General features: G+C 44.6%; 1 protein-coding gene across 3 annotated transcripts in view; it reads right to left on the reverse strand.

Annotated features, from left to right (window-relative positions):
- Nucleotides 1-17,809, reverse strand: part of LOC116987999 (polycystin-1-like) — an 83,149-nt gene that overhangs the window by 24,291 nt on the left and 41,049 nt on the right. For all 3 annotated transcript variants that reach the window (XM_033044384.1, XM_033044383.1, XM_033044385.1), the window contains 15 exons: nt 16,665-16,815; nt 14,875-15,130; nt 12,948-13,143; nt 12,381-12,548; nt 11,910-12,053; nt 11,343-11,553; nt 10,521-10,644; nt 9,462-9,611; nt 8,421-8,485; nt 7,096-7,316; nt 5,845-5,965; nt 4,997-5,148; nt 3,274-3,476; nt 1,912-2,106; nt 896-1,050 (listed from right to left, as the gene is read on the reverse strand). In XM_033044384.1, coding sequence (XP_032900275.1) covers nt 896-1,050; nt 1,912-2,106; nt 3,274-3,476; nt 4,997-5,148; nt 5,845-5,965; nt 7,096-7,316; nt 8,421-8,485; nt 9,462-9,611; nt 10,521-10,644; nt 11,343-11,553; nt 11,910-12,053; nt 12,381-12,548; nt 12,948-13,143; nt 14,875-15,130; nt 16,665-16,815 — 2,512 coding nt within the window. The remainder of the gene's footprint in view (nt 1-895; nt 1,051-1,911; nt 2,107-3,273; nt 3,477-4,996; nt 5,149-5,844; nt 5,966-7,095; nt 7,317-8,420; nt 8,486-9,461; nt 9,612-10,520; nt 10,645-11,342; nt 11,554-11,909; nt 12,054-12,380; nt 12,549-12,947; nt 13,144-14,874; nt 15,131-16,664; nt 16,816-17,809) is intronic.

The following is a 17,809-nucleotide window of genomic DNA, read 5'->3' on the forward strand; positions in this document are numbered from 1 at the left end:
TCCTTGGTTCCTTGGTTCTGAAAACTCGTGCTCACTTTATGCTCACCTCTTGACCATGAAAGAGACTCACCAGAGACCACCAGCGAACATGTGGTGACCATGTGGCGAGCGCAGAGTCTCCTGCACTCGCCTAAAAAGTCACCTAAGTGGGACAGGTCCTTTATAAATCTTGCTAATTGTTGTAACATAACTCCCACATCACATCCTATCACAATGTTTTGTAACCGTATGTGATTGGAATAACAATCTGATTTTTCATTCACTCCTTCACTGGATAACCTTATTTTCCTACAATATTCTCAACCGAGCAATTTCTTGCCCATTAACTTAACCTATTTGTATCCCTCTTGTACAGGTCACTTCTGCCTCGGGAGAAATCGCAATGATCCAAAAATGTTAATCTCTGTTCCCTGCACCAAGCTGGGTGGCGCAGCAGTAGAGTTGCTGCCTTACAGCGCCAAAGACCAGGTTTCGATCCTGACTACGGGCCCTGTCTGTAAGGAGTTTGTATGTTCTCCTAAGGACCGTGTGGACTTTCCCCAGGTGCACTGGTTTTCTCCCACACTATAAAAACCTACAGGTTTGAAGGATAATTGGCTTTGGTAAAAATTGTAAATTGACCCATCGAGTGGAGTACGTGTTATTCGCTGGTCGGTGTGGACTTGGTCTCGATGGAGTCCTCAAAATGGGTTCTGAAATCATTTGGCCACAATCTTCACTACCATAGATCTGTACACCGTGGGTGGCTCGATTATAAACATGTATTGTCTTTCCGCTGGCTGGTTAGCACGCAACAAAACTTCGGTACACGTGACAATAAACTAAACTAAAAAAAGACTGTGTTATTCAGAGATAAAAGTGGATTCCAGCTCTTGAAATGCTCCAGATCACTGACCTCCAAATAGCAGCAACTTTCGGTGCATGTGGAGTCCTGCCAACAACAGACTGTCGAATGGCGGTGTGCAGAAATCGTGCGTTGGTGTTTTGAGTACATCCCTGGTAGTTGATGATGAGCACCACCAGTAGGAAGAGCATGTGCACAATACAGTTCTAGAGAGGAAGGAATCTCAGTCTGAGCACATCAAATAGAGACATTCCAGGTCCTTTTACCATTAATACATCCAAGGCTTATTTAGTTAGTTTCCATTCTATCTATTCAATGCCATCTATCCATCCATACAGACTTGACAATCTGGAACTTTGCTTCATTCCCCTCTGCCTTTAAAATTATAGTTATATAGCACAGAACCAAGTCCTTTGGCCCAACAACCCATGTCGACACACTTGCCTATCTGCGCTAGTCCAATTTGCCTGAGCTAGTCCTAATAGCCTCTCATCCCCACCCCCCACTTCCCTCTTCCGTACCCCACCTGGATTCCCCCCCCCCCCCCCTCCCCCTCATCTGCTATTCCACCCCCCCCCCCCCACCCCCGGTTTCAAAATTCGTAATATAATGTATTTTCTCCATTCTGGAGGTTGGATTTGCAAACAATATTCCTGGAGTGATTTCACCAAGGCCCTACATAATTTCAGTAAAACATCTTTATCCTGAGACAAATCCTCTTGCAATAAACCCATTTGTATTCCTCATCGCTTACAATACCTGCATGTCAGCTTAACCAGAATAGATGACTTCACACTCTTCCATATAATACTCTCTCTGCTTCCTTCTGATTTGCACACCAGGGGAATTAGTTTTATAAAAAGCTGGAGCAGAAACAGGAACACACCAAACAGCCCTTCAATGTCAAAGATGTTTTATTTCGGTATATCCTGATACCTTTGGTGTCCAAAATTCTATTTACACGTGGAATATACTCAGTAGATTTGCGTACCAATGAGTTCTGCTGCGCATTAAACATCTCAATCAGATTTAGTTGTGGCCTTGTGTGTGAATTGCAAACCTTGTACCTTCATCATTGTGTACAATGCTCTCACTTTCCTTGCTTCCTCTTTAGCTTGAAGGAGACTGTAGCCGTATGGTGCTCGGACTTTACCAATTCTTTCTGAGGTTTTCTTAACTAAAGGTTCTTCGACCAGTTTATCATCCTCATCAGGATCCACCGGCTTGGTAATCAGAGCAAGGATTAGGGCTTCGCACAACACCTACATGGGATTCAATCACAGAAAATCAAATTAACCTCCTTCTTTTTGCAAATCAACATATATGGAGTTCACTGGTTAAAACAGCCAAAACCCTCTACAATCTGGGAGCTCATTCCAACTTCCTCTGCAAACATTGGACAGTTCCTTACACATTTTTTGAGCTTAATATTATTCTCAAGGGAAGAGTTGACTGTAATGGAATAATTACTTTGGTTTTTGGCATTATTGGGATTAACCATACATAGAAAAGTATAATTATTGCTGAATAATCCTCTTGACTCTCAAATGGATAAACAGGAAATAAACTCTCACCAGACGGCATGGCACGGTGGTGCAGCAGTAGAGTTAGAGTTAGTTAGAGTAGAGTTAGAGCACCAGAGACCTGGATTCAATCATGACTACGGGTGCTGTCTGTACGGAGTTTGTATGTTCCCCCTGTGACCGCGTGGGTTTTCCCCGTGACCTGTTTGGGTTTTCTCCGGGTGGTTTGGTTTCTTCCCACACTCCAAAGAAGTACAGGTTTGTCGGTTAATTGGCTTCAGTAAAATTGTTACTTGTCCCTAGTGCGCGTGTGTGTGTGTGTGTGTGTGATAGTGCTAGTGTACGGGGATTGCTGGTCAGCACAGACTCGGTGGGCCGAAGGGCTTATCTCCACGTTGTATCTCTACACTAAACTAAAATTTATGGCTCACAAGGGAATAGTAAATTGGTCAATGCCTTGGTCAACTTATACAAGGTAAACTGGTCACCTGAGAGCAAATTTAGCAGCTGAAGCTAATGCAACATGATAACAATGGAGGGGGTCAGTCAGGAAGGAGAGCACAGTCCAGGTGGACAATGAATTGGGAACTGATTATGCAGTTGTTCATGCAACGTCTAGAAGAATTTGCTGCCCTGTGATAATATAGATTACTCTTCAACTGTTCTAATCTCATGATATTTGCCCCAATTCTCTGCAAACTACACTGTGACCTCCCTGCACGAGGCCAACAAGCTAGATTTATTCCAGTTGAAGCTTGGATTGAAAAGAACCAAACTCAGTTTAGATTGGATCACTGCTGGCAACTGTCCCAAGTAACCCACATATGCCTGAAATGAAACACCAACATAGTGGTCACACCGGTTACTCCTCAATGTTTTGGCATTTTCGGAATAGGGCGAGCTTACCTTCAGAGGTTCCAGCAAGAAAAATGAGGTCAGAAAGGAGAAGGAGGCAGAAATCAGCCACATGAGCACCACATGGTTTGGGAATAACATGCCATAGGAGATAGTCAGACTGATACATGCAGCAATGAGCATGAAGCACAGGAGGTACGTTACATAGAGGACTGAATGAGGGAAGAGCCATTTCCTTGGGCTCTTGGAGATTCCTGTAAGAAATAATGAACAAGACATCGGGACTTGGTATTAGAGCCAGTTTGTACAGTTAAACCTACAATTAATGCATTCTCAATGATCCCATCCATTTAATGCGGCCAATGATACAAAATACACTGCTGGTGGCTAATTAGGATAAACTCTCCGAATCCGCAGAGGAACAGAATGTGTGTTTGAGGATGAATTCTCCATGCTGCAATGCACAGAACAAGTATTGTACACATGATTGCCCAGACTGTGAGGGGGTTTAGAGAAGGTGCGATGTTGAGAGCAGCAATTCTGTCTATGGGACACTGCTAGTTCAAACAAAACCTGGGGCCACTGTCACCCAGTGTCTGCTACATCTTGGGGACAACATCCTGGAATGCTTCTTGGTGAGGTACCCCCATCGTTCACCAACAACTTTGGAGTCATTATTATAGCCTCACTGGGGATAGTCACCTGAGTGTGTCTCTACTTGCACATCAAGCCAAGTTTGCAGCAGAATTATCTCTCTCCACACCTTTACAAGCACTAAACAATAACTAGGTAAAAATATAGCTAAATGTCCCACACAACACAGATAAATCAGGCGGAGAATGGCAGTGACATCTTTATTTGTAGCTGTCGTGGAACAATAGTTGGACTTGGATCCTGCTCTTGATTTCTGATCAGTGTGAGTAGTTATGTGTGCATCCAGATATTGAATGTAGCTGGACTGTGATCCTATCCAGGTTTGAACATGCTGTTAGCACATTCTCAAGGCACCCATGTGAAGAATAGCAAGTGCATATGGCAAGTGACAGTGGAAAGAATTAAAAGGTAAATATATCACAGGGGATTGGGCAAGGGTTTGTAAACTCAGACTCTGCAGTGACTGACTGGTCTGCTTAGTGGGATTTCGCTACACTGACAAGATAACTCTCAGCTATTCCAGTTTAGGACCAATACTTGGGAGAAGCATCTTTGAGGTGAACCAAATCTGTCTGTTGGCATGGACCAACACACATGCTCTCTCAATTCAGAAACAAAAACATTATTATAAACTCGTAATAAAACGTGGGTAATTGAAATGTGGTAACACAGCAAGGTCACGGACTGAAACATTAACCTGCGTTTGCTCAATCCAACTTGACTGCAGCATCTACAGTTTTTAATCAGTACAGAATTATTATTTTGCGATTAAAATGCTTTTTAATAAGAGGATGCAGGTGCTAAATTTGGTATTGCCAGATCATGCTTCATAAGATCATAAGACATAGGAAACAGAGTTTGTACGTTCTCCCCAAGACCTGCGTGGGTTTTTTCTGGGTGCTCTGGTTTCCTCCCACACACCAAAGACATACAGGTTTGTAGGTTAGTTGGCATTTTACAATTGCAAATTGTCTCCAGTGTGTAGGACAATGTTAATGTGCGGGGATCGCTGCGTCGGTGCAGACTCGGTGGGCCAAAGGGCCTGTTTTTGCACTGTATCACTAAACTAAAGTAGTAAATACTAAAAGTGCTTTGGGTGGGTGGGTGTAAGCTCCCTCACCAATGCGAGTGGACGAGGCGGAGCCCCATGTGATGGTAGCCCCCAAGCTAGTCAGGAAGCTGCTGGCCATTCCTCTTGATGAAATGAACGAAGGCGACTGATGCGGTTTCCTCTCTCCACAGTCAGACCAGGTACCGAGAGAGCAGTCCAAACTACAGCAAAGTAAAAGACAGGCCACATTACCAAACATTGATACCCATGAACTTATCAACACTGCCATTGATCTACGCTGGCCCTGTCACCAATGCTACTCCAAATTCCTCTCGGAACCTCATTCAAGTGATATCTGTTGGTTCACCTCAGTAAAATACAGCATTGGAATGCAAGGCTTTGTTTCTTCATCCCGTACCCCTGGTGTGTTCTACTGATCAGGCAGAAGATGAGTGTGCCATGCATGTTAATAGTAGATGGCAATCTGTCTTTTAAAATAAATTCTCGCCTGTGTTCACCTATTACTGACCATGCTTTGTCCTGCCCCTCATCTCTTCCAGCTTTCTTTTCCACCCTCGCTGCAATTAGTCTGAAGAAGGGTCCCGACCTGAAATATCACCTATCCATGTTCCCCAGAGACACTGCCTGATCCGCTGAGTTACTCCAGCATTTTGTGTCTTTCTTTGGTAAACCAGCATCTGCTGTTCCTAGTTATTGTTAAAAGAAGAGCACTTGGGCCTTGTAACCTCCTGACTGGGTTGAACTGTTGATTAAGTTCGTTGCAACAATAGTGACTGTTTTTGAAAGGTAAACCATGTTGAATGACAGAGCAGGTGAGAGAGACCAAATGGAAGATCCGAGCTTCTATTATCAATACAACTTCACTGATCAAAGTGCTGATGATGAGCTATACGTACTTCTCAGAGACAAGGTCTATCTCTGTCCTTGGAGAGAAATGTCCACTGTCAGAAGTCACCTGGTCTGATGACTTGTCGTTATAGATTGCCTCTGCTGCAATGCTCAGCATGAGATCTTCATCTGGGAATGAAACATAAGAATCACTAAACTGGGGCATAATTGCACTGCAAGATAACATGGACTAATTCATGTCAGGGTGAACAGAGGTTGCTCATATGGCCCATGCTCCTGATGATCGGGAAAACAAGTGGTGAATGTACTTTTGTTGTACTCCTAATAGGGGCAAGGATTCCCACTGGTATTTTGGGAAGTGAAGGCAGTGTTGGATAGATTTCTCTATCACGTATAGGCGTCACAGAGACGTGGGTTCGATCCTGACCGCAGGTGCTGTCTGTGTAGAGTTCATTCGTTCTCCCTGTGACCACATGGGTTTTCTCCGGATGCTCCAGTTTTCTCCCACATTACAAAGACGTGCGGATTTGTAGCTTGAATTAGCTTCTGTAAATTGCCCCTTGTGTGTAGGAAAGAACCAGTGCATGGGCGATCATGGTCAGGGTGGACTCGGTGGGCCAAAGGGCCTGTTTCCACACTATATCTCTAAACTGCACTAAACTAAACTAACATGTGGCAGTATACACAAAATTGCATGCTTTTTTTTAATGGCTTTCTTAATGTGATAAAGTGCCCATGGTGTTATCAGCCCAACAGATGAGGTAGACGAGTAGGATACCAGAAACCAAAGATTTTAAAAAGGATCTTAACAGCGATAGAAATACAGGAAGGTTTAGTGAAGGAAATCCAAAACTAAGGCGCCCCTGGTTCATCAGCATCTCTCGGGATGGAGGATGACCTGGTTCCACTCTAGTTCTAAGATGGCTGATAGAACCTGATGACTTGGCTACAGGTGGAGTGGGAGAGTGGGCTGTTTAAGGCATGGGCTTCCATCCACTGCTGGTGAATGGATTGAAAGTTCCCCACGGCAAACCCAATGCTCGTTCTCTACGTTGAGTTATTATGGGATAGGCTCTCCCATTGGGAATCTGTTTCCAAACAGGTTTTAAGGGGGGGGGGGGGTGGAAGAAGGGGAGTCAGTCTACCCCACGACAGAAGGGGCAGGAGTTGTATCGTTTGATAGCCACAGGGAAATGCAGCCCACAACCTCCCAGAGATGAGGACTTCACTCCCTCTGCATCTCAGCCATCCACCAATGCCAACTATCCCAATTATCGAACAAGATAACTTTCACTTACCTGATGCTGTCAGTTGATGGTGCTTCAAACTCCTGCTGTCAAAGGAGTCTGAAATGGAAAAGGAGAGTGAATCTTCATCTGAAGATGAAAAGGCCTTACTCCCCCTTTTCATCAAAGGTTTCTTCCTCTTCAACACTTTATTCTGACTTTGGAAGGGATCGTGGTTCAAGAGGTCGGGGATGTTGAAAAGACTGTCATACGATGGCCAACTGTTCCAAAAGCTACAGTTTTGAAGAAGGAGAGAGAGCAGAGCACTCACTGAAACAGTGGCATATAATTCATACAGTCCAGCAACAGTTGCAGCTGATACTCAGTTTTAAAGAGGGATACAATCCACACATTTCTGAATTACATTTATAGCATCTTCCTCATCTTTCCGTTATCCAAAAGCCATTAATATGATTATAAAAGATGATAGTATCCATTATTTGTACAGTGAGGTCACACAAACAGAAATATGAGAAGACTGCATTGAGTGAGTAAGAAGGAACTACAGATGCTGGTTTACGCCAAGGATAGATACAAAACGCTGGAGTAATTCAGTGGGTCAGGCAGCATCCCAGCAGCCCGAGATTCTGCCTGACCTGCTGAGTTACTCCAGCATTTTGTGTCTATCTTCACTGTATTGAGTGAGGTTAGTTTGGGGGTTAATGGTTTGAAATGTATTCATTTTATGGGATCTGATCATGGTTGACGAGCCAACATTTATCACCCAACCTCAATTGACTGAAGAAGGGTCCTGAACCAAAACGCCACCCATCCTTTTTCACTAGAGATGCTGCCTGACCCGCTGAGGTACTCCAGCCTTTGTGTCTATCTTTGGTATTAATCAGCATCTGCAGTTCTTTGTTTCTACTCTCAATTATCCTATTCTGCTGCACTCAGATTGGGCGCAACACCCTTGAACATGTTTCAGAGGTTATGGAAAGAAGGCAGGAGAATAGGGTTAGGAGAGATATATCTGCCAGGATTGAATGGCGGAGTAGACTTGATGGGCCGAGTGGCCTAATTCTACTCCTGATCTGATCTTCTGAACATCTCACTTGTGGCTGAGGTCAGGCCCACAGTGTGAAACAGCTACTTGCCCATCAATGCCATTGCAACATCCTCAACCAACACATGGAGGTAGAAATTCAGCATTCACTCATTGGCCAAATGCCAACTGCCCTTCCATCGCCCTGGGACACTCTAGCTGAAGTGTAATATCCTCAAGCCCTGCCTAGTTCAGAACAGGATGGAAACCTAGAGCTGTCTTTCCTTTACCTATTTTGTCAGCGTGCGGAGGAAATACAAGGTAATTGTTGAAGAAAGAAAAGTGTCTGTACCTTTCACTGACCAGCTGCTGAGCAAATCCAAAATCAGGTTCCGTCTGTTTACTCCCGAGAGATTCCTGCTCAGATACAAAGGAACAAAGTAATTGTGCCTCATCAGGGAATAAACAAGATTTAACACACACACTGCAGGTATTTGATACAACCTGCTGCACCAGAGCAAGGATTCATCAGTTGGTTACCGAGCATAATAGATCATTTATTGTATATGTATTTGTTGTATTGTTGCATTTATTGTGCCTGTAAAGCAGTAGTAAGTAAAACAAATATTGTTCCAGTCCTAGTATCCATGACAATGAAAGATTCTTGACTTTTTACTCATTAACAAAACCACTGCAAAATATATATGGTTTATTTTGTGTATCACCCACACCCTTTGATTTGATTCCAGTCGGTTATTAATTTCTGAGTATCTATTATTCCATCTATAAATGACCTAACCTTTCAAGTAAATTATAGCTTGTAACTCATTGCTGTATAAAGTGGGTGGCACCGTGGCCCAGCGGTAGAGTTGATGCCTTACAGCCCCACAGACCTAGGTTTGATCCTGACTATGGATGCTGTCTGTACTGAGTTAGTACGTTCTCCCCATGACTGTGTGGGTTTTCTCTGTGAGCTTCGGTTTCCTCCCTCACTCCAAAGATGTACAGGTCTATAGGCCAATTGGCCTGGTAAAAATATAACTTGTCCATAGTGTGTGTAGGATAGTGTTAGTGTGCAGGGATCACTGATCAGCATGGACTCGGCAGGATAGGGCCTGTTCTCGTACTGTATCTCTAAACTCCTCAATTATTTGAAGAAGGTCATCCTCAATGCCTTGGTTAATGTTTATCCTTTAAATGTCTTCATTAAAATAGATTTGTTGATGTTTGTAGGCCCTTATCATGCATGAATCAGCTGTTGGTTTCCTGACAATGTCACAGCATTTCGACAGTGTTTGAATCTTGAAGGCACTCTGTAAAGGCAAATTCATTCTCTTAACTGACCTGCTTACCCAGAACAGCTTCATACTTACACAATTCCCTTTACACTTACACAACTCTCTGAGCTTTCATCCACAATGGAATCCAGGCCTGTGGGGATGGAGAGGAAAGAGGAGCGGCCAAGCTCAGATGGGTCCAGGTACACATCCATTTCCACAGATTGTGTCTCTTTGGTCGACGGTTCTGGGTTATCCACAGTGACCTGCGATAGAGTGTCAAAGTCACCATTGGTGGCTGCCATCGTCAATAGCTGGGTCGGGTTACTGTGAGCAGTAGGCTGACAGTTTTTGCATTCAGGGTATTGCTGGAGTGCCACAGGAGCGGGGAAGTGAAGGGGATGTTATACTTGCTGAATAATTAATGTACGGATTCCAGCCCAGTTAGAATCGTGTTTGAGTCCTCCTTCCTGACTGCAAACACCTCCTTTGTTGCTGTGTGACATCTTAGCATGTCTGGTCATTGCTTGACTAAGGATGACCCATGGTTTTGGCCATAGGCAGAAAGAAGCCACTTCAGTCTTTGAGTAAGCCTCAACACATTGTGCGCTGGCCAAGTACCACATGACACCCAGATGCTGCTGAGCCTGGATGTGTCCAAGTTCTCTTCCAGTTGCAGCCAAAAAAGGAACCACGATTGGGCAACTGGGCATTACTGACAGTGATGTGTCAATGTCCAAATCCGTCCTGGGCATGCGGGCCGCAGGATTCAAAGTCATGATGGCCGAACAGGCCTTTACTCCTTGCACCCATTACTATTACAACTGAGAACAGCGGAATAGAATAGACTTCAATTCTAACATCAACAACCGCTGATCAGCTTGACAACTCCAACTGTCTCAGCTGATTGGAATACAACTTGATTTCTTGAGTGAGACCAAACTTAATATCATAGAATGTGAACACCAATCCAAATAACAAGGTCATAATCGCAACATTAAGGAAGGGATGTAAAACCCAGCCTCATAGGCCCTAACATCTGAGGAATAAGGACAATAAGAAACAAAAAGCAAGGAAAGTTTGCGATGGGATCAATATTACATATAAGTAACACTGGCATCTATGGGAATAAACTGCTCCCCCGTGCCCTCACGCTGCAGTGATGCCAACCTTACCTTGCTACGGGTTCTTCTGAAGAGGAACGTGAAGAAGAGATGGACGGGGAACACAGCACCAGCCAGAACAATGCCGACTGCCACCGTCTCACCTGTGACAGTGGCCAGGTATGCCACAGGAAGCCTGTTCACAAGACAACATTTGTTAAGTAGTTTCTCAACTTTAGCACAACAAGAATTCTTGTTTCCCCATTGTTGGAGGATGGGGCGAGGGATTTATAAAAGGACTGGACAAGCTAGATGCAGGAAAAATGTTCCCAATGTTGGGCGAGTTCAGAACCAGGGGCCACAGTCTTAGAATAAAGGAGAGGTCGTTTAAGACTGAGGTGAGAAAAAACTTTTTCACCCAGAGAGTTGTGAATTTATGGAATTCCCTGCCACAGAGGGCAGTGGAGGCCAAATCACTGGATGGATTTAAGAGAGAGTTAGATAGAGCTCTAGGGACTAGTGGAATCAAGGGATATGGGGAGAAGCCAGGCATGGGTTATTGATTGGGGACGATCAGCCATGATCACAATGAATGGTGGTGCTGGCTCGAAGGGCCGAATGGCCTCCTCCTGCACCTATTTTCTATTTCTGCAGGCGTTGACTTTGTCTACTACACTGTTGCATTCAGCAGGGTAAAAATCCAGCCTTGGCACTGGAGAGGGGTCAGTACATAATTAAACATCCATGTACAGAGCACAAGCCACAGGACACTGATTCCCTAACCCAGACGCTCTTGACCAGCATCTAGAGGTATTGGCTCAGACATGAACAGACTGATAGGGCCACAAGCCTGAAGGGGTTTGCAACTGGGTATGTTGTTGACAGGGTACAGACCTTCTGCTTTTGGTTCCGACGGCTCCGTACCACACCGCCCCCACGGTAAAGAACAAGTACATGAGGAGGGTGCAGCAAGTGACTCGCTGGACTCGAGTGAAGTGGCTCCGCGGCAGACGATCCCAGACCGAGAGCCAGATGTGCTTCTCGGACACGCCACGCTTCAATTGTGAAGTAAAGATGCGGGAGAAACGGCGCAACTCCTGCGGGCCTGGTGACAAAAGAACAAGGTGGCGTGAGCCCGCATCACCCATTCCCCTTCTGCCAGTGAACTCCTGCTAAAGCATGTCTCTGTTTCACAGTCAAACTAGCCACCCAGTTAGCACCCAATGGAGTCCCACAAACAACAATAAAAACATAGAGCATGGAAACAGGCCCTTCAGCCCAACTCATCCATGCCATCAAAGATTCCCATCTATGCTAGTCCCATAACCCCTCACACCCTTACTAAGAATCTGTCATTCACCGCCTTAAAAATATCTATTGACTTGGCCTCCACAGCCGTCCGTGGCAATGAATTCCACAGATTCACTATCCTCTGCCTAAATAAATTCCAGATGTACTTACATGCTGCCAACACATCCTTCTCCACCATCCCTTCATTCTTCTCATTCTCCACAGAGAGCCAGTCCTGAGCTAGGAAGTAGTATATCCTGTCCGTCTGCTTGTCCCAGACGGCCACGTGCTCCAGATACCACGAAGGGTCTAAGCCTGCACAGAACACCAATGTTAAAACAAGGAATCAAATCAACCAAAGCCAATTAACCTACAAACCTGTACGTCTTTGGAGTGTGGAAGGCAACCAGAGATCACTTGGAAAACCCACGCAGGTCACGGGGAGAACGCACAAACTCCGTACACACACACAGACCCGTAGTCAGGATGGAACCTCGGTCCCTGATGCTGTAAGGCAGCAACTCTACCACTGCGTCTACACAGCCTCCATTGTGAAGTTCTGAAGTTAGGTGCTGAACCAAACATGTCCAAGTAGGCGTCACTGCGATGCTGCCTCGTGCCAGCTTGCTTCTTCACACCTACCTGTGTTGTCGTGCCAGATTCGTATTTTCCAGATCTCGCCCAGGTTGGCATCCGTCTCCACCTGAAAAACATCCAGGCCGTTCCTTTGGAACGCACCTTCTTTGTCCAGGTGACGGGACCCACTCTTGTTCAATCCGTACAGACTGATGCCTACGTGAGCCGTGGTCCCTGCAGGAAAGGAAGAACTTTCACATAAGACTTGGGGAAGTTCCAAAGTAAATGCAGGAAACAGGATTGTCGCCAACAGCAATCCCCCTTCCAATAACCATATGATATTGTAGAGAATTTAGTATTGTTGACCGGGGGATAGATACTGGCCAGCCCATCAGGAGGAACCTTTCTGCTCTTAGAAGTAGTGCCAGGAGATCTTGTTTAGTTTAGTTTATTTTAGTTTAGTTTATAGATACATTGTGGAAACAGACCCCTTTTCTACCGAGTCCACGCTGGCCAACAATCACCTGTACATTAACTCTATCCTGCACACTAGGGACAATTTACAGAAATTAGAAATCAACGTTCACACCACTTGGTTGTAATCGGCCCAAACTAAATATGAGGTGCTCTTACCCGAGTTCCTGTACCAGCCAGTTTTCACCATTACTTCATGCTTGTAGCGACCATGCTGCCCACAGTGAGGGATGATACCGACACGGTTGATGTCAATGTAGTCCAGCTTGTGGGCAATGAGAGCCACCATGATGTAAAGAGCAAAGACCAAGGCACAGGTGATTGCAACTATCGAGTTCCGCACTGGACTGTTCACCTGCGAAGGAATCACAGCTGAATCACATGGGAGGCGCTGAAGCTACGCGGAGACGGTCAGAGGGTCCCTACAATTGCACGCATATTATCAGCAGGTTTCCAACAATGAGAACAGAAAGGCAGATACTTCAACCCAAGCTGATCTTATCATCCAAATGTTGACAACCAACCACCTGCACTCTGGGGCTAGACGGTAGACGGTAAATGGACAACCTGCGCACATAAAAATACGTGCGCCTCTCCTCAACCCAATTTTCCCCAGGGAAGTAGCTGGATAAACTAAATTGGAAGAGTTTATACTAAATTAATAGCAGGACATGTGACACCATATGTGATTAAAAAAAAATGAAGGTGCACTAAGAATTAGGAGTGTTAGATTGTACTGAGAAGTGAGAGCAGTACTAAGAATGCGAATAGGCTAAAACAGACTATGCCAAACACAATAACCGGTTCGTATGAGGTCTGCAAATACACAAACTATGGTGAATAAAGTTGGAGAGCTACAGATTCTTATATCTGCATGGGATCATAAAGCAGAAATCATAACTAGATCATGACTTTAAAAAGTCCAGGATACAAGGTGCTCAGAAAAGAAAAGGAAGAAGGGAAATGAAGTGGAATAGCAGCACTGATTAAAGATGTTATAGACCTGAAGGGAGTGTTTGTCCTTGAAGGTCAATGCTTAAATCCAGATGGTTAGAATCAAGAAGCAGGAATCACAAGACTGGAGGCATTCCACAGTCTGTGGCTGATGGAGGAGCATCTGGCAAGGAGGGTTGGGAAAGTGGTGATATTACAGCATTTCAATTAGCTCAATACTGATTGAAACAAAGTTAGAGTGAAAGGAAAAAACTGGGAGAACATTTTGAAAAGTCTTGTGGAGAACTTCCTTTATCGATTTGTTTCTAATTCAAGAATAGAGAACATATTGGATCTAGGTTATGGGGAATGAAGAGGACCAGGTGTCCGTGAAAGAAAACTTAAGAAGCAACAGGCATCAGACCACAGAGTTAAGCTAGATAATGAAGAAGGTTCGAGGAGAAATCTAAAGTCGAACTCCTGAATTAGAGGAGGGTAATTTTTAAATATGATATAGGATTTGGTCAAGACTAAGTGGAATAAATTGGTAATGGAACATCGAACAAACTTTTAAATAACAAATGCGTCAGGAGCGTCTAGGTCACGGGCCATGGGAAAAAGAGAATCAAAACTTTCATTTATTTGGATAACAACAGGTACAGAAAACGATGAAATGCGAAAGGAAGATGTTTGTCTTGCTGGGGATCAACTACAGTGTGAATCAGGCTGGAGAAAGTGAGCTGAGGAAAGTGAGCAAGACAAGCAAAGTGCGAGGATGGCATGAGAACGTCAATGATCATGAAAGGGAATCCCAATGTCCACAATCGGCATGTAAACAGTAAGTGAAATTAAGAGAACGGATGTCTAATTGGGGATGAAGAAGGTAATGGATACATAAAGATGGCATGGAAATTAGAATGCATTACTTGTAGGAGGCATTACATAGAGGATAGCTTATAAGGAGGTAAAGTAAGAATAATTTTTATGGAGGAGTGATCTAGAAAGGATGTCTTGCAGGGAGGATACATTATGGACTGTATTATTTACAGGGCATTCTCTTAACAAGGAGAACTTGTTAGGGGCTGTTGTATTATAGCGAGAGCAGCTTAGAGTTTTGATGTTAATAGATCACCGCTCTGAACCATAATCGTACAGGAGGCAGAAACTGCACGGCGCCTGGATAGACAAAGAGGCTTGCTCCAAAGACAGTGAGGTGGTGCGTGAGGCACACTGCTTCCTCCGGCCTGGTCCAGCGTGTGGGGAAGATGCCGTCCGTCCTCCACCGCAGGCTCTGGAGGTCAAAGTACTGGCACAGCGAGGTGTACACAATGACAGAAACTGCTACTGGAGCGGAGGAGAAGTGGCTGGAGATGGTGACACTGAGCTCCTCGCTGGTGGTGTCGTACACCCTGTAACATATAGAAGGCAGCAAATCAATAAAAGGGTCCCCGCACTGAGCAGAGAGAACTCTAGAAGCATATTAGGCGGCTCAGGCACTTTGGCCAGGGGTGGCTTCCCGATGAAAGTGTTCCTGTTACTCAAGTACCTTGTCACTCATAGAATATAACTGCATAGCTCTTCCAGGCAGTAAAGCGTGGTAGCATCGGAGTTACACAGCAAAGATCCAAGTCCTTCAGCCAGTCATCAAGTACATGTCAAACCTCATCTCATTTACCATCACAATAGTCAGAATGGTCTCCGGAAATGGCTCACTTTGAGAACTTGCAAAGCTAGATTACGCTCTCACGGCACCTATCACACAGGCTGATTCTCATAGTGCAAAATGAAGGGATTTCTCTGCTTAGTTGGATTAAAGACTCATCTCTCCCCCAGCATCATTTTTACCATTTTATAGTGCTGGAGTAACTCAGCAGGTCAGGCATCATCACTGGAGAACGTGGATAGGTGATGTTTTGGATCTGAACCCTTCTTCAGATGGGCTCGAAGAAGGGTCCCCTGAAAGTGGTGACACAAGTAAGCAGAATGGTAAAGAAAGCAGATAGTCTGCTTGTCTTCATCAGTCGGGACAATGAGTCAAGAAGTCGTTTTGCAGCTTTAGACAACTTTGGTTAAGTTGCATTTGGAGTATTGTGTGCAGTTCTGGTTGCCCCATTATAGGGAGAATGTAGACGTTTTGGAGAGGGTGCAGAAGTGGATGTCAGAATGCTGCCTGAATTTGAGGCCACTAACTATAAGGAGGTTGGACAATCTTGGATTGCTTCTCTGGGATGGTCAGAGTTTGAAGGGAGGCTTGATAGAAGTGTATACAATTATGTGAGGCATAGAGTAGACATTTTCCCTGGGGTGGGAAACTTCAAAAACTAGAGGTCATGGCTTTAAAGTCAGAGTGGGAAAGTTTCAAGGAGATATGATGGACAGGTTTTTATGAATGCACAGAATGGTTGGTGACTGGATCACTGCCAGGGGTGGTGATAGAAGCAGATACAATTGTGGTGTTTAAGAGACTTTTAGATAGGCACGTGAATGTGCAGGAATGGATGGATATAGATCATGTGCAGGCAGGAGATTAGTTCAGCACAGGCATTGTGGGCTGATGGGCCTGTTCATAGTCAAAGTCAAAGTAGCCTTTATTGTCATTCAGACCTTGCGGTCTGAACGGAATGTTGTTGCCTTGCAGTCCTACATATAGTACAAAATGACAAAACCACACAATAAACACAAATTAACATCCACCACAGTGAGTTCACCAGGCACCTCCTCACTGTGATGGAAGGCAAAAGTCTTAAGTCTTTGTCTCTTCCCTCCTTGTTCTCCTTCTGCACCTGAGGCGATCCAGGCTTCTGTGCTGTACTGGTCTATGTCCACAGGTACAGCATTTTCCATTGTTATTTCAGCCATTTGTAGCCACGCAACAGGTCCTGACTATGTGATCCAGTGGGCTCTGGTACCAGGAAACTAGTCTAAGGCCAGATCTGTACTCACTCAGGTGATAGGAAGATGGTGTGCTCAACACGCAGACTGCCAGTGTCGGAAGGCAATGCAACTTCTATTTTGTCAGCGGTCCCATTAAACCGGGAGTCATTGTGAACATAGACATGAATGAAAGGAACTGGGTCCTGGGCTCCACCAAGCTCTAGAGAAAGAGAGATTCCAAAAAATTAGAGAGAGATTTATCCTTGTGCTAACTGTGAGCATTTATGGAGTGGTATCAGACTGCGAGTTGGGCTTCATACGAAGCAAGGACCTGTTGTCCATGGAAAATCTGAAGCTGGAATTGGGTAAAACTGGGACGTCCATGGAAATAGTCTTCCCTCTTTCTTTTTCATTATCGTCTTGCCTCTCCTGAAGGTGCTGACTGACACTGACTGGATTCCATCCACACTTCCATGATGAACGTAGTACAGTACAGTACAGTACAGTAGTGAAAAAGACCCTTTAGCCCACCATGTCAACACTAACCATGATGCCAAACTAACTAATCGCATCTGCCTGTACATAATACTTATCCCTCTATTCCTGCCTGATCAGGTGGGATGATCATCACAGTTATATCGGATCCCAAGACTCTAAGTAGTCCACTTGAATGTAATTCAGCAGTCAGGGAGAAGGATGGAGTGAACACTCCATGAATGCAATTTAAAACATTAGACTTCCTGTATGATACTACAACTGACAATTTAAATTAGATCACCCTTAAGCCCATTGGACTCCTGTAACACAATCCAAGCTGGCAAACACCTACAGTCCTTGAATCATTGTGTTGAACATGAACTGAAGTCAGTGGCTACAAACTAGCTGCACCAGTGTTGTCATGTTATATATTTTACAGATTACAGGTCAGGTCATTATCATGTACACCAGGGTGCTATGAAATCATTTGTTCACATGAAGATCATAGTGTAAGCAGTATACGTAAAGTAAATACAATAAATACAACAATGAGTGCAATAAGGCAAAATGATGCAGGATTGTAGAACAAAACTGAATAGTGCAAAAAGGCAATCAATGTACTGTAATGGTAACCAACAAGGCAGAGTTAAGAGTAAGAGAATGTGGCAGTACCACCAAAAATGGGGTGCGAAAGAGTTAATAGGTTCAGGGGTTGGACAGCAGAGGGGGGGGGAGCT

The sequence above is a fragment of the Amblyraja radiata genome, chromosome 26, assembly GCF_010909765.2.
Source record: "Amblyraja radiata isolate CabotCenter1 chromosome 26, sAmbRad1.1.pri, whole genome shotgun sequence".
NCBI classification, from domain to species: domain Eukaryota; kingdom Metazoa; phylum Chordata; class Chondrichthyes; order Rajiformes; family Rajidae; genus Amblyraja; species Amblyraja radiata.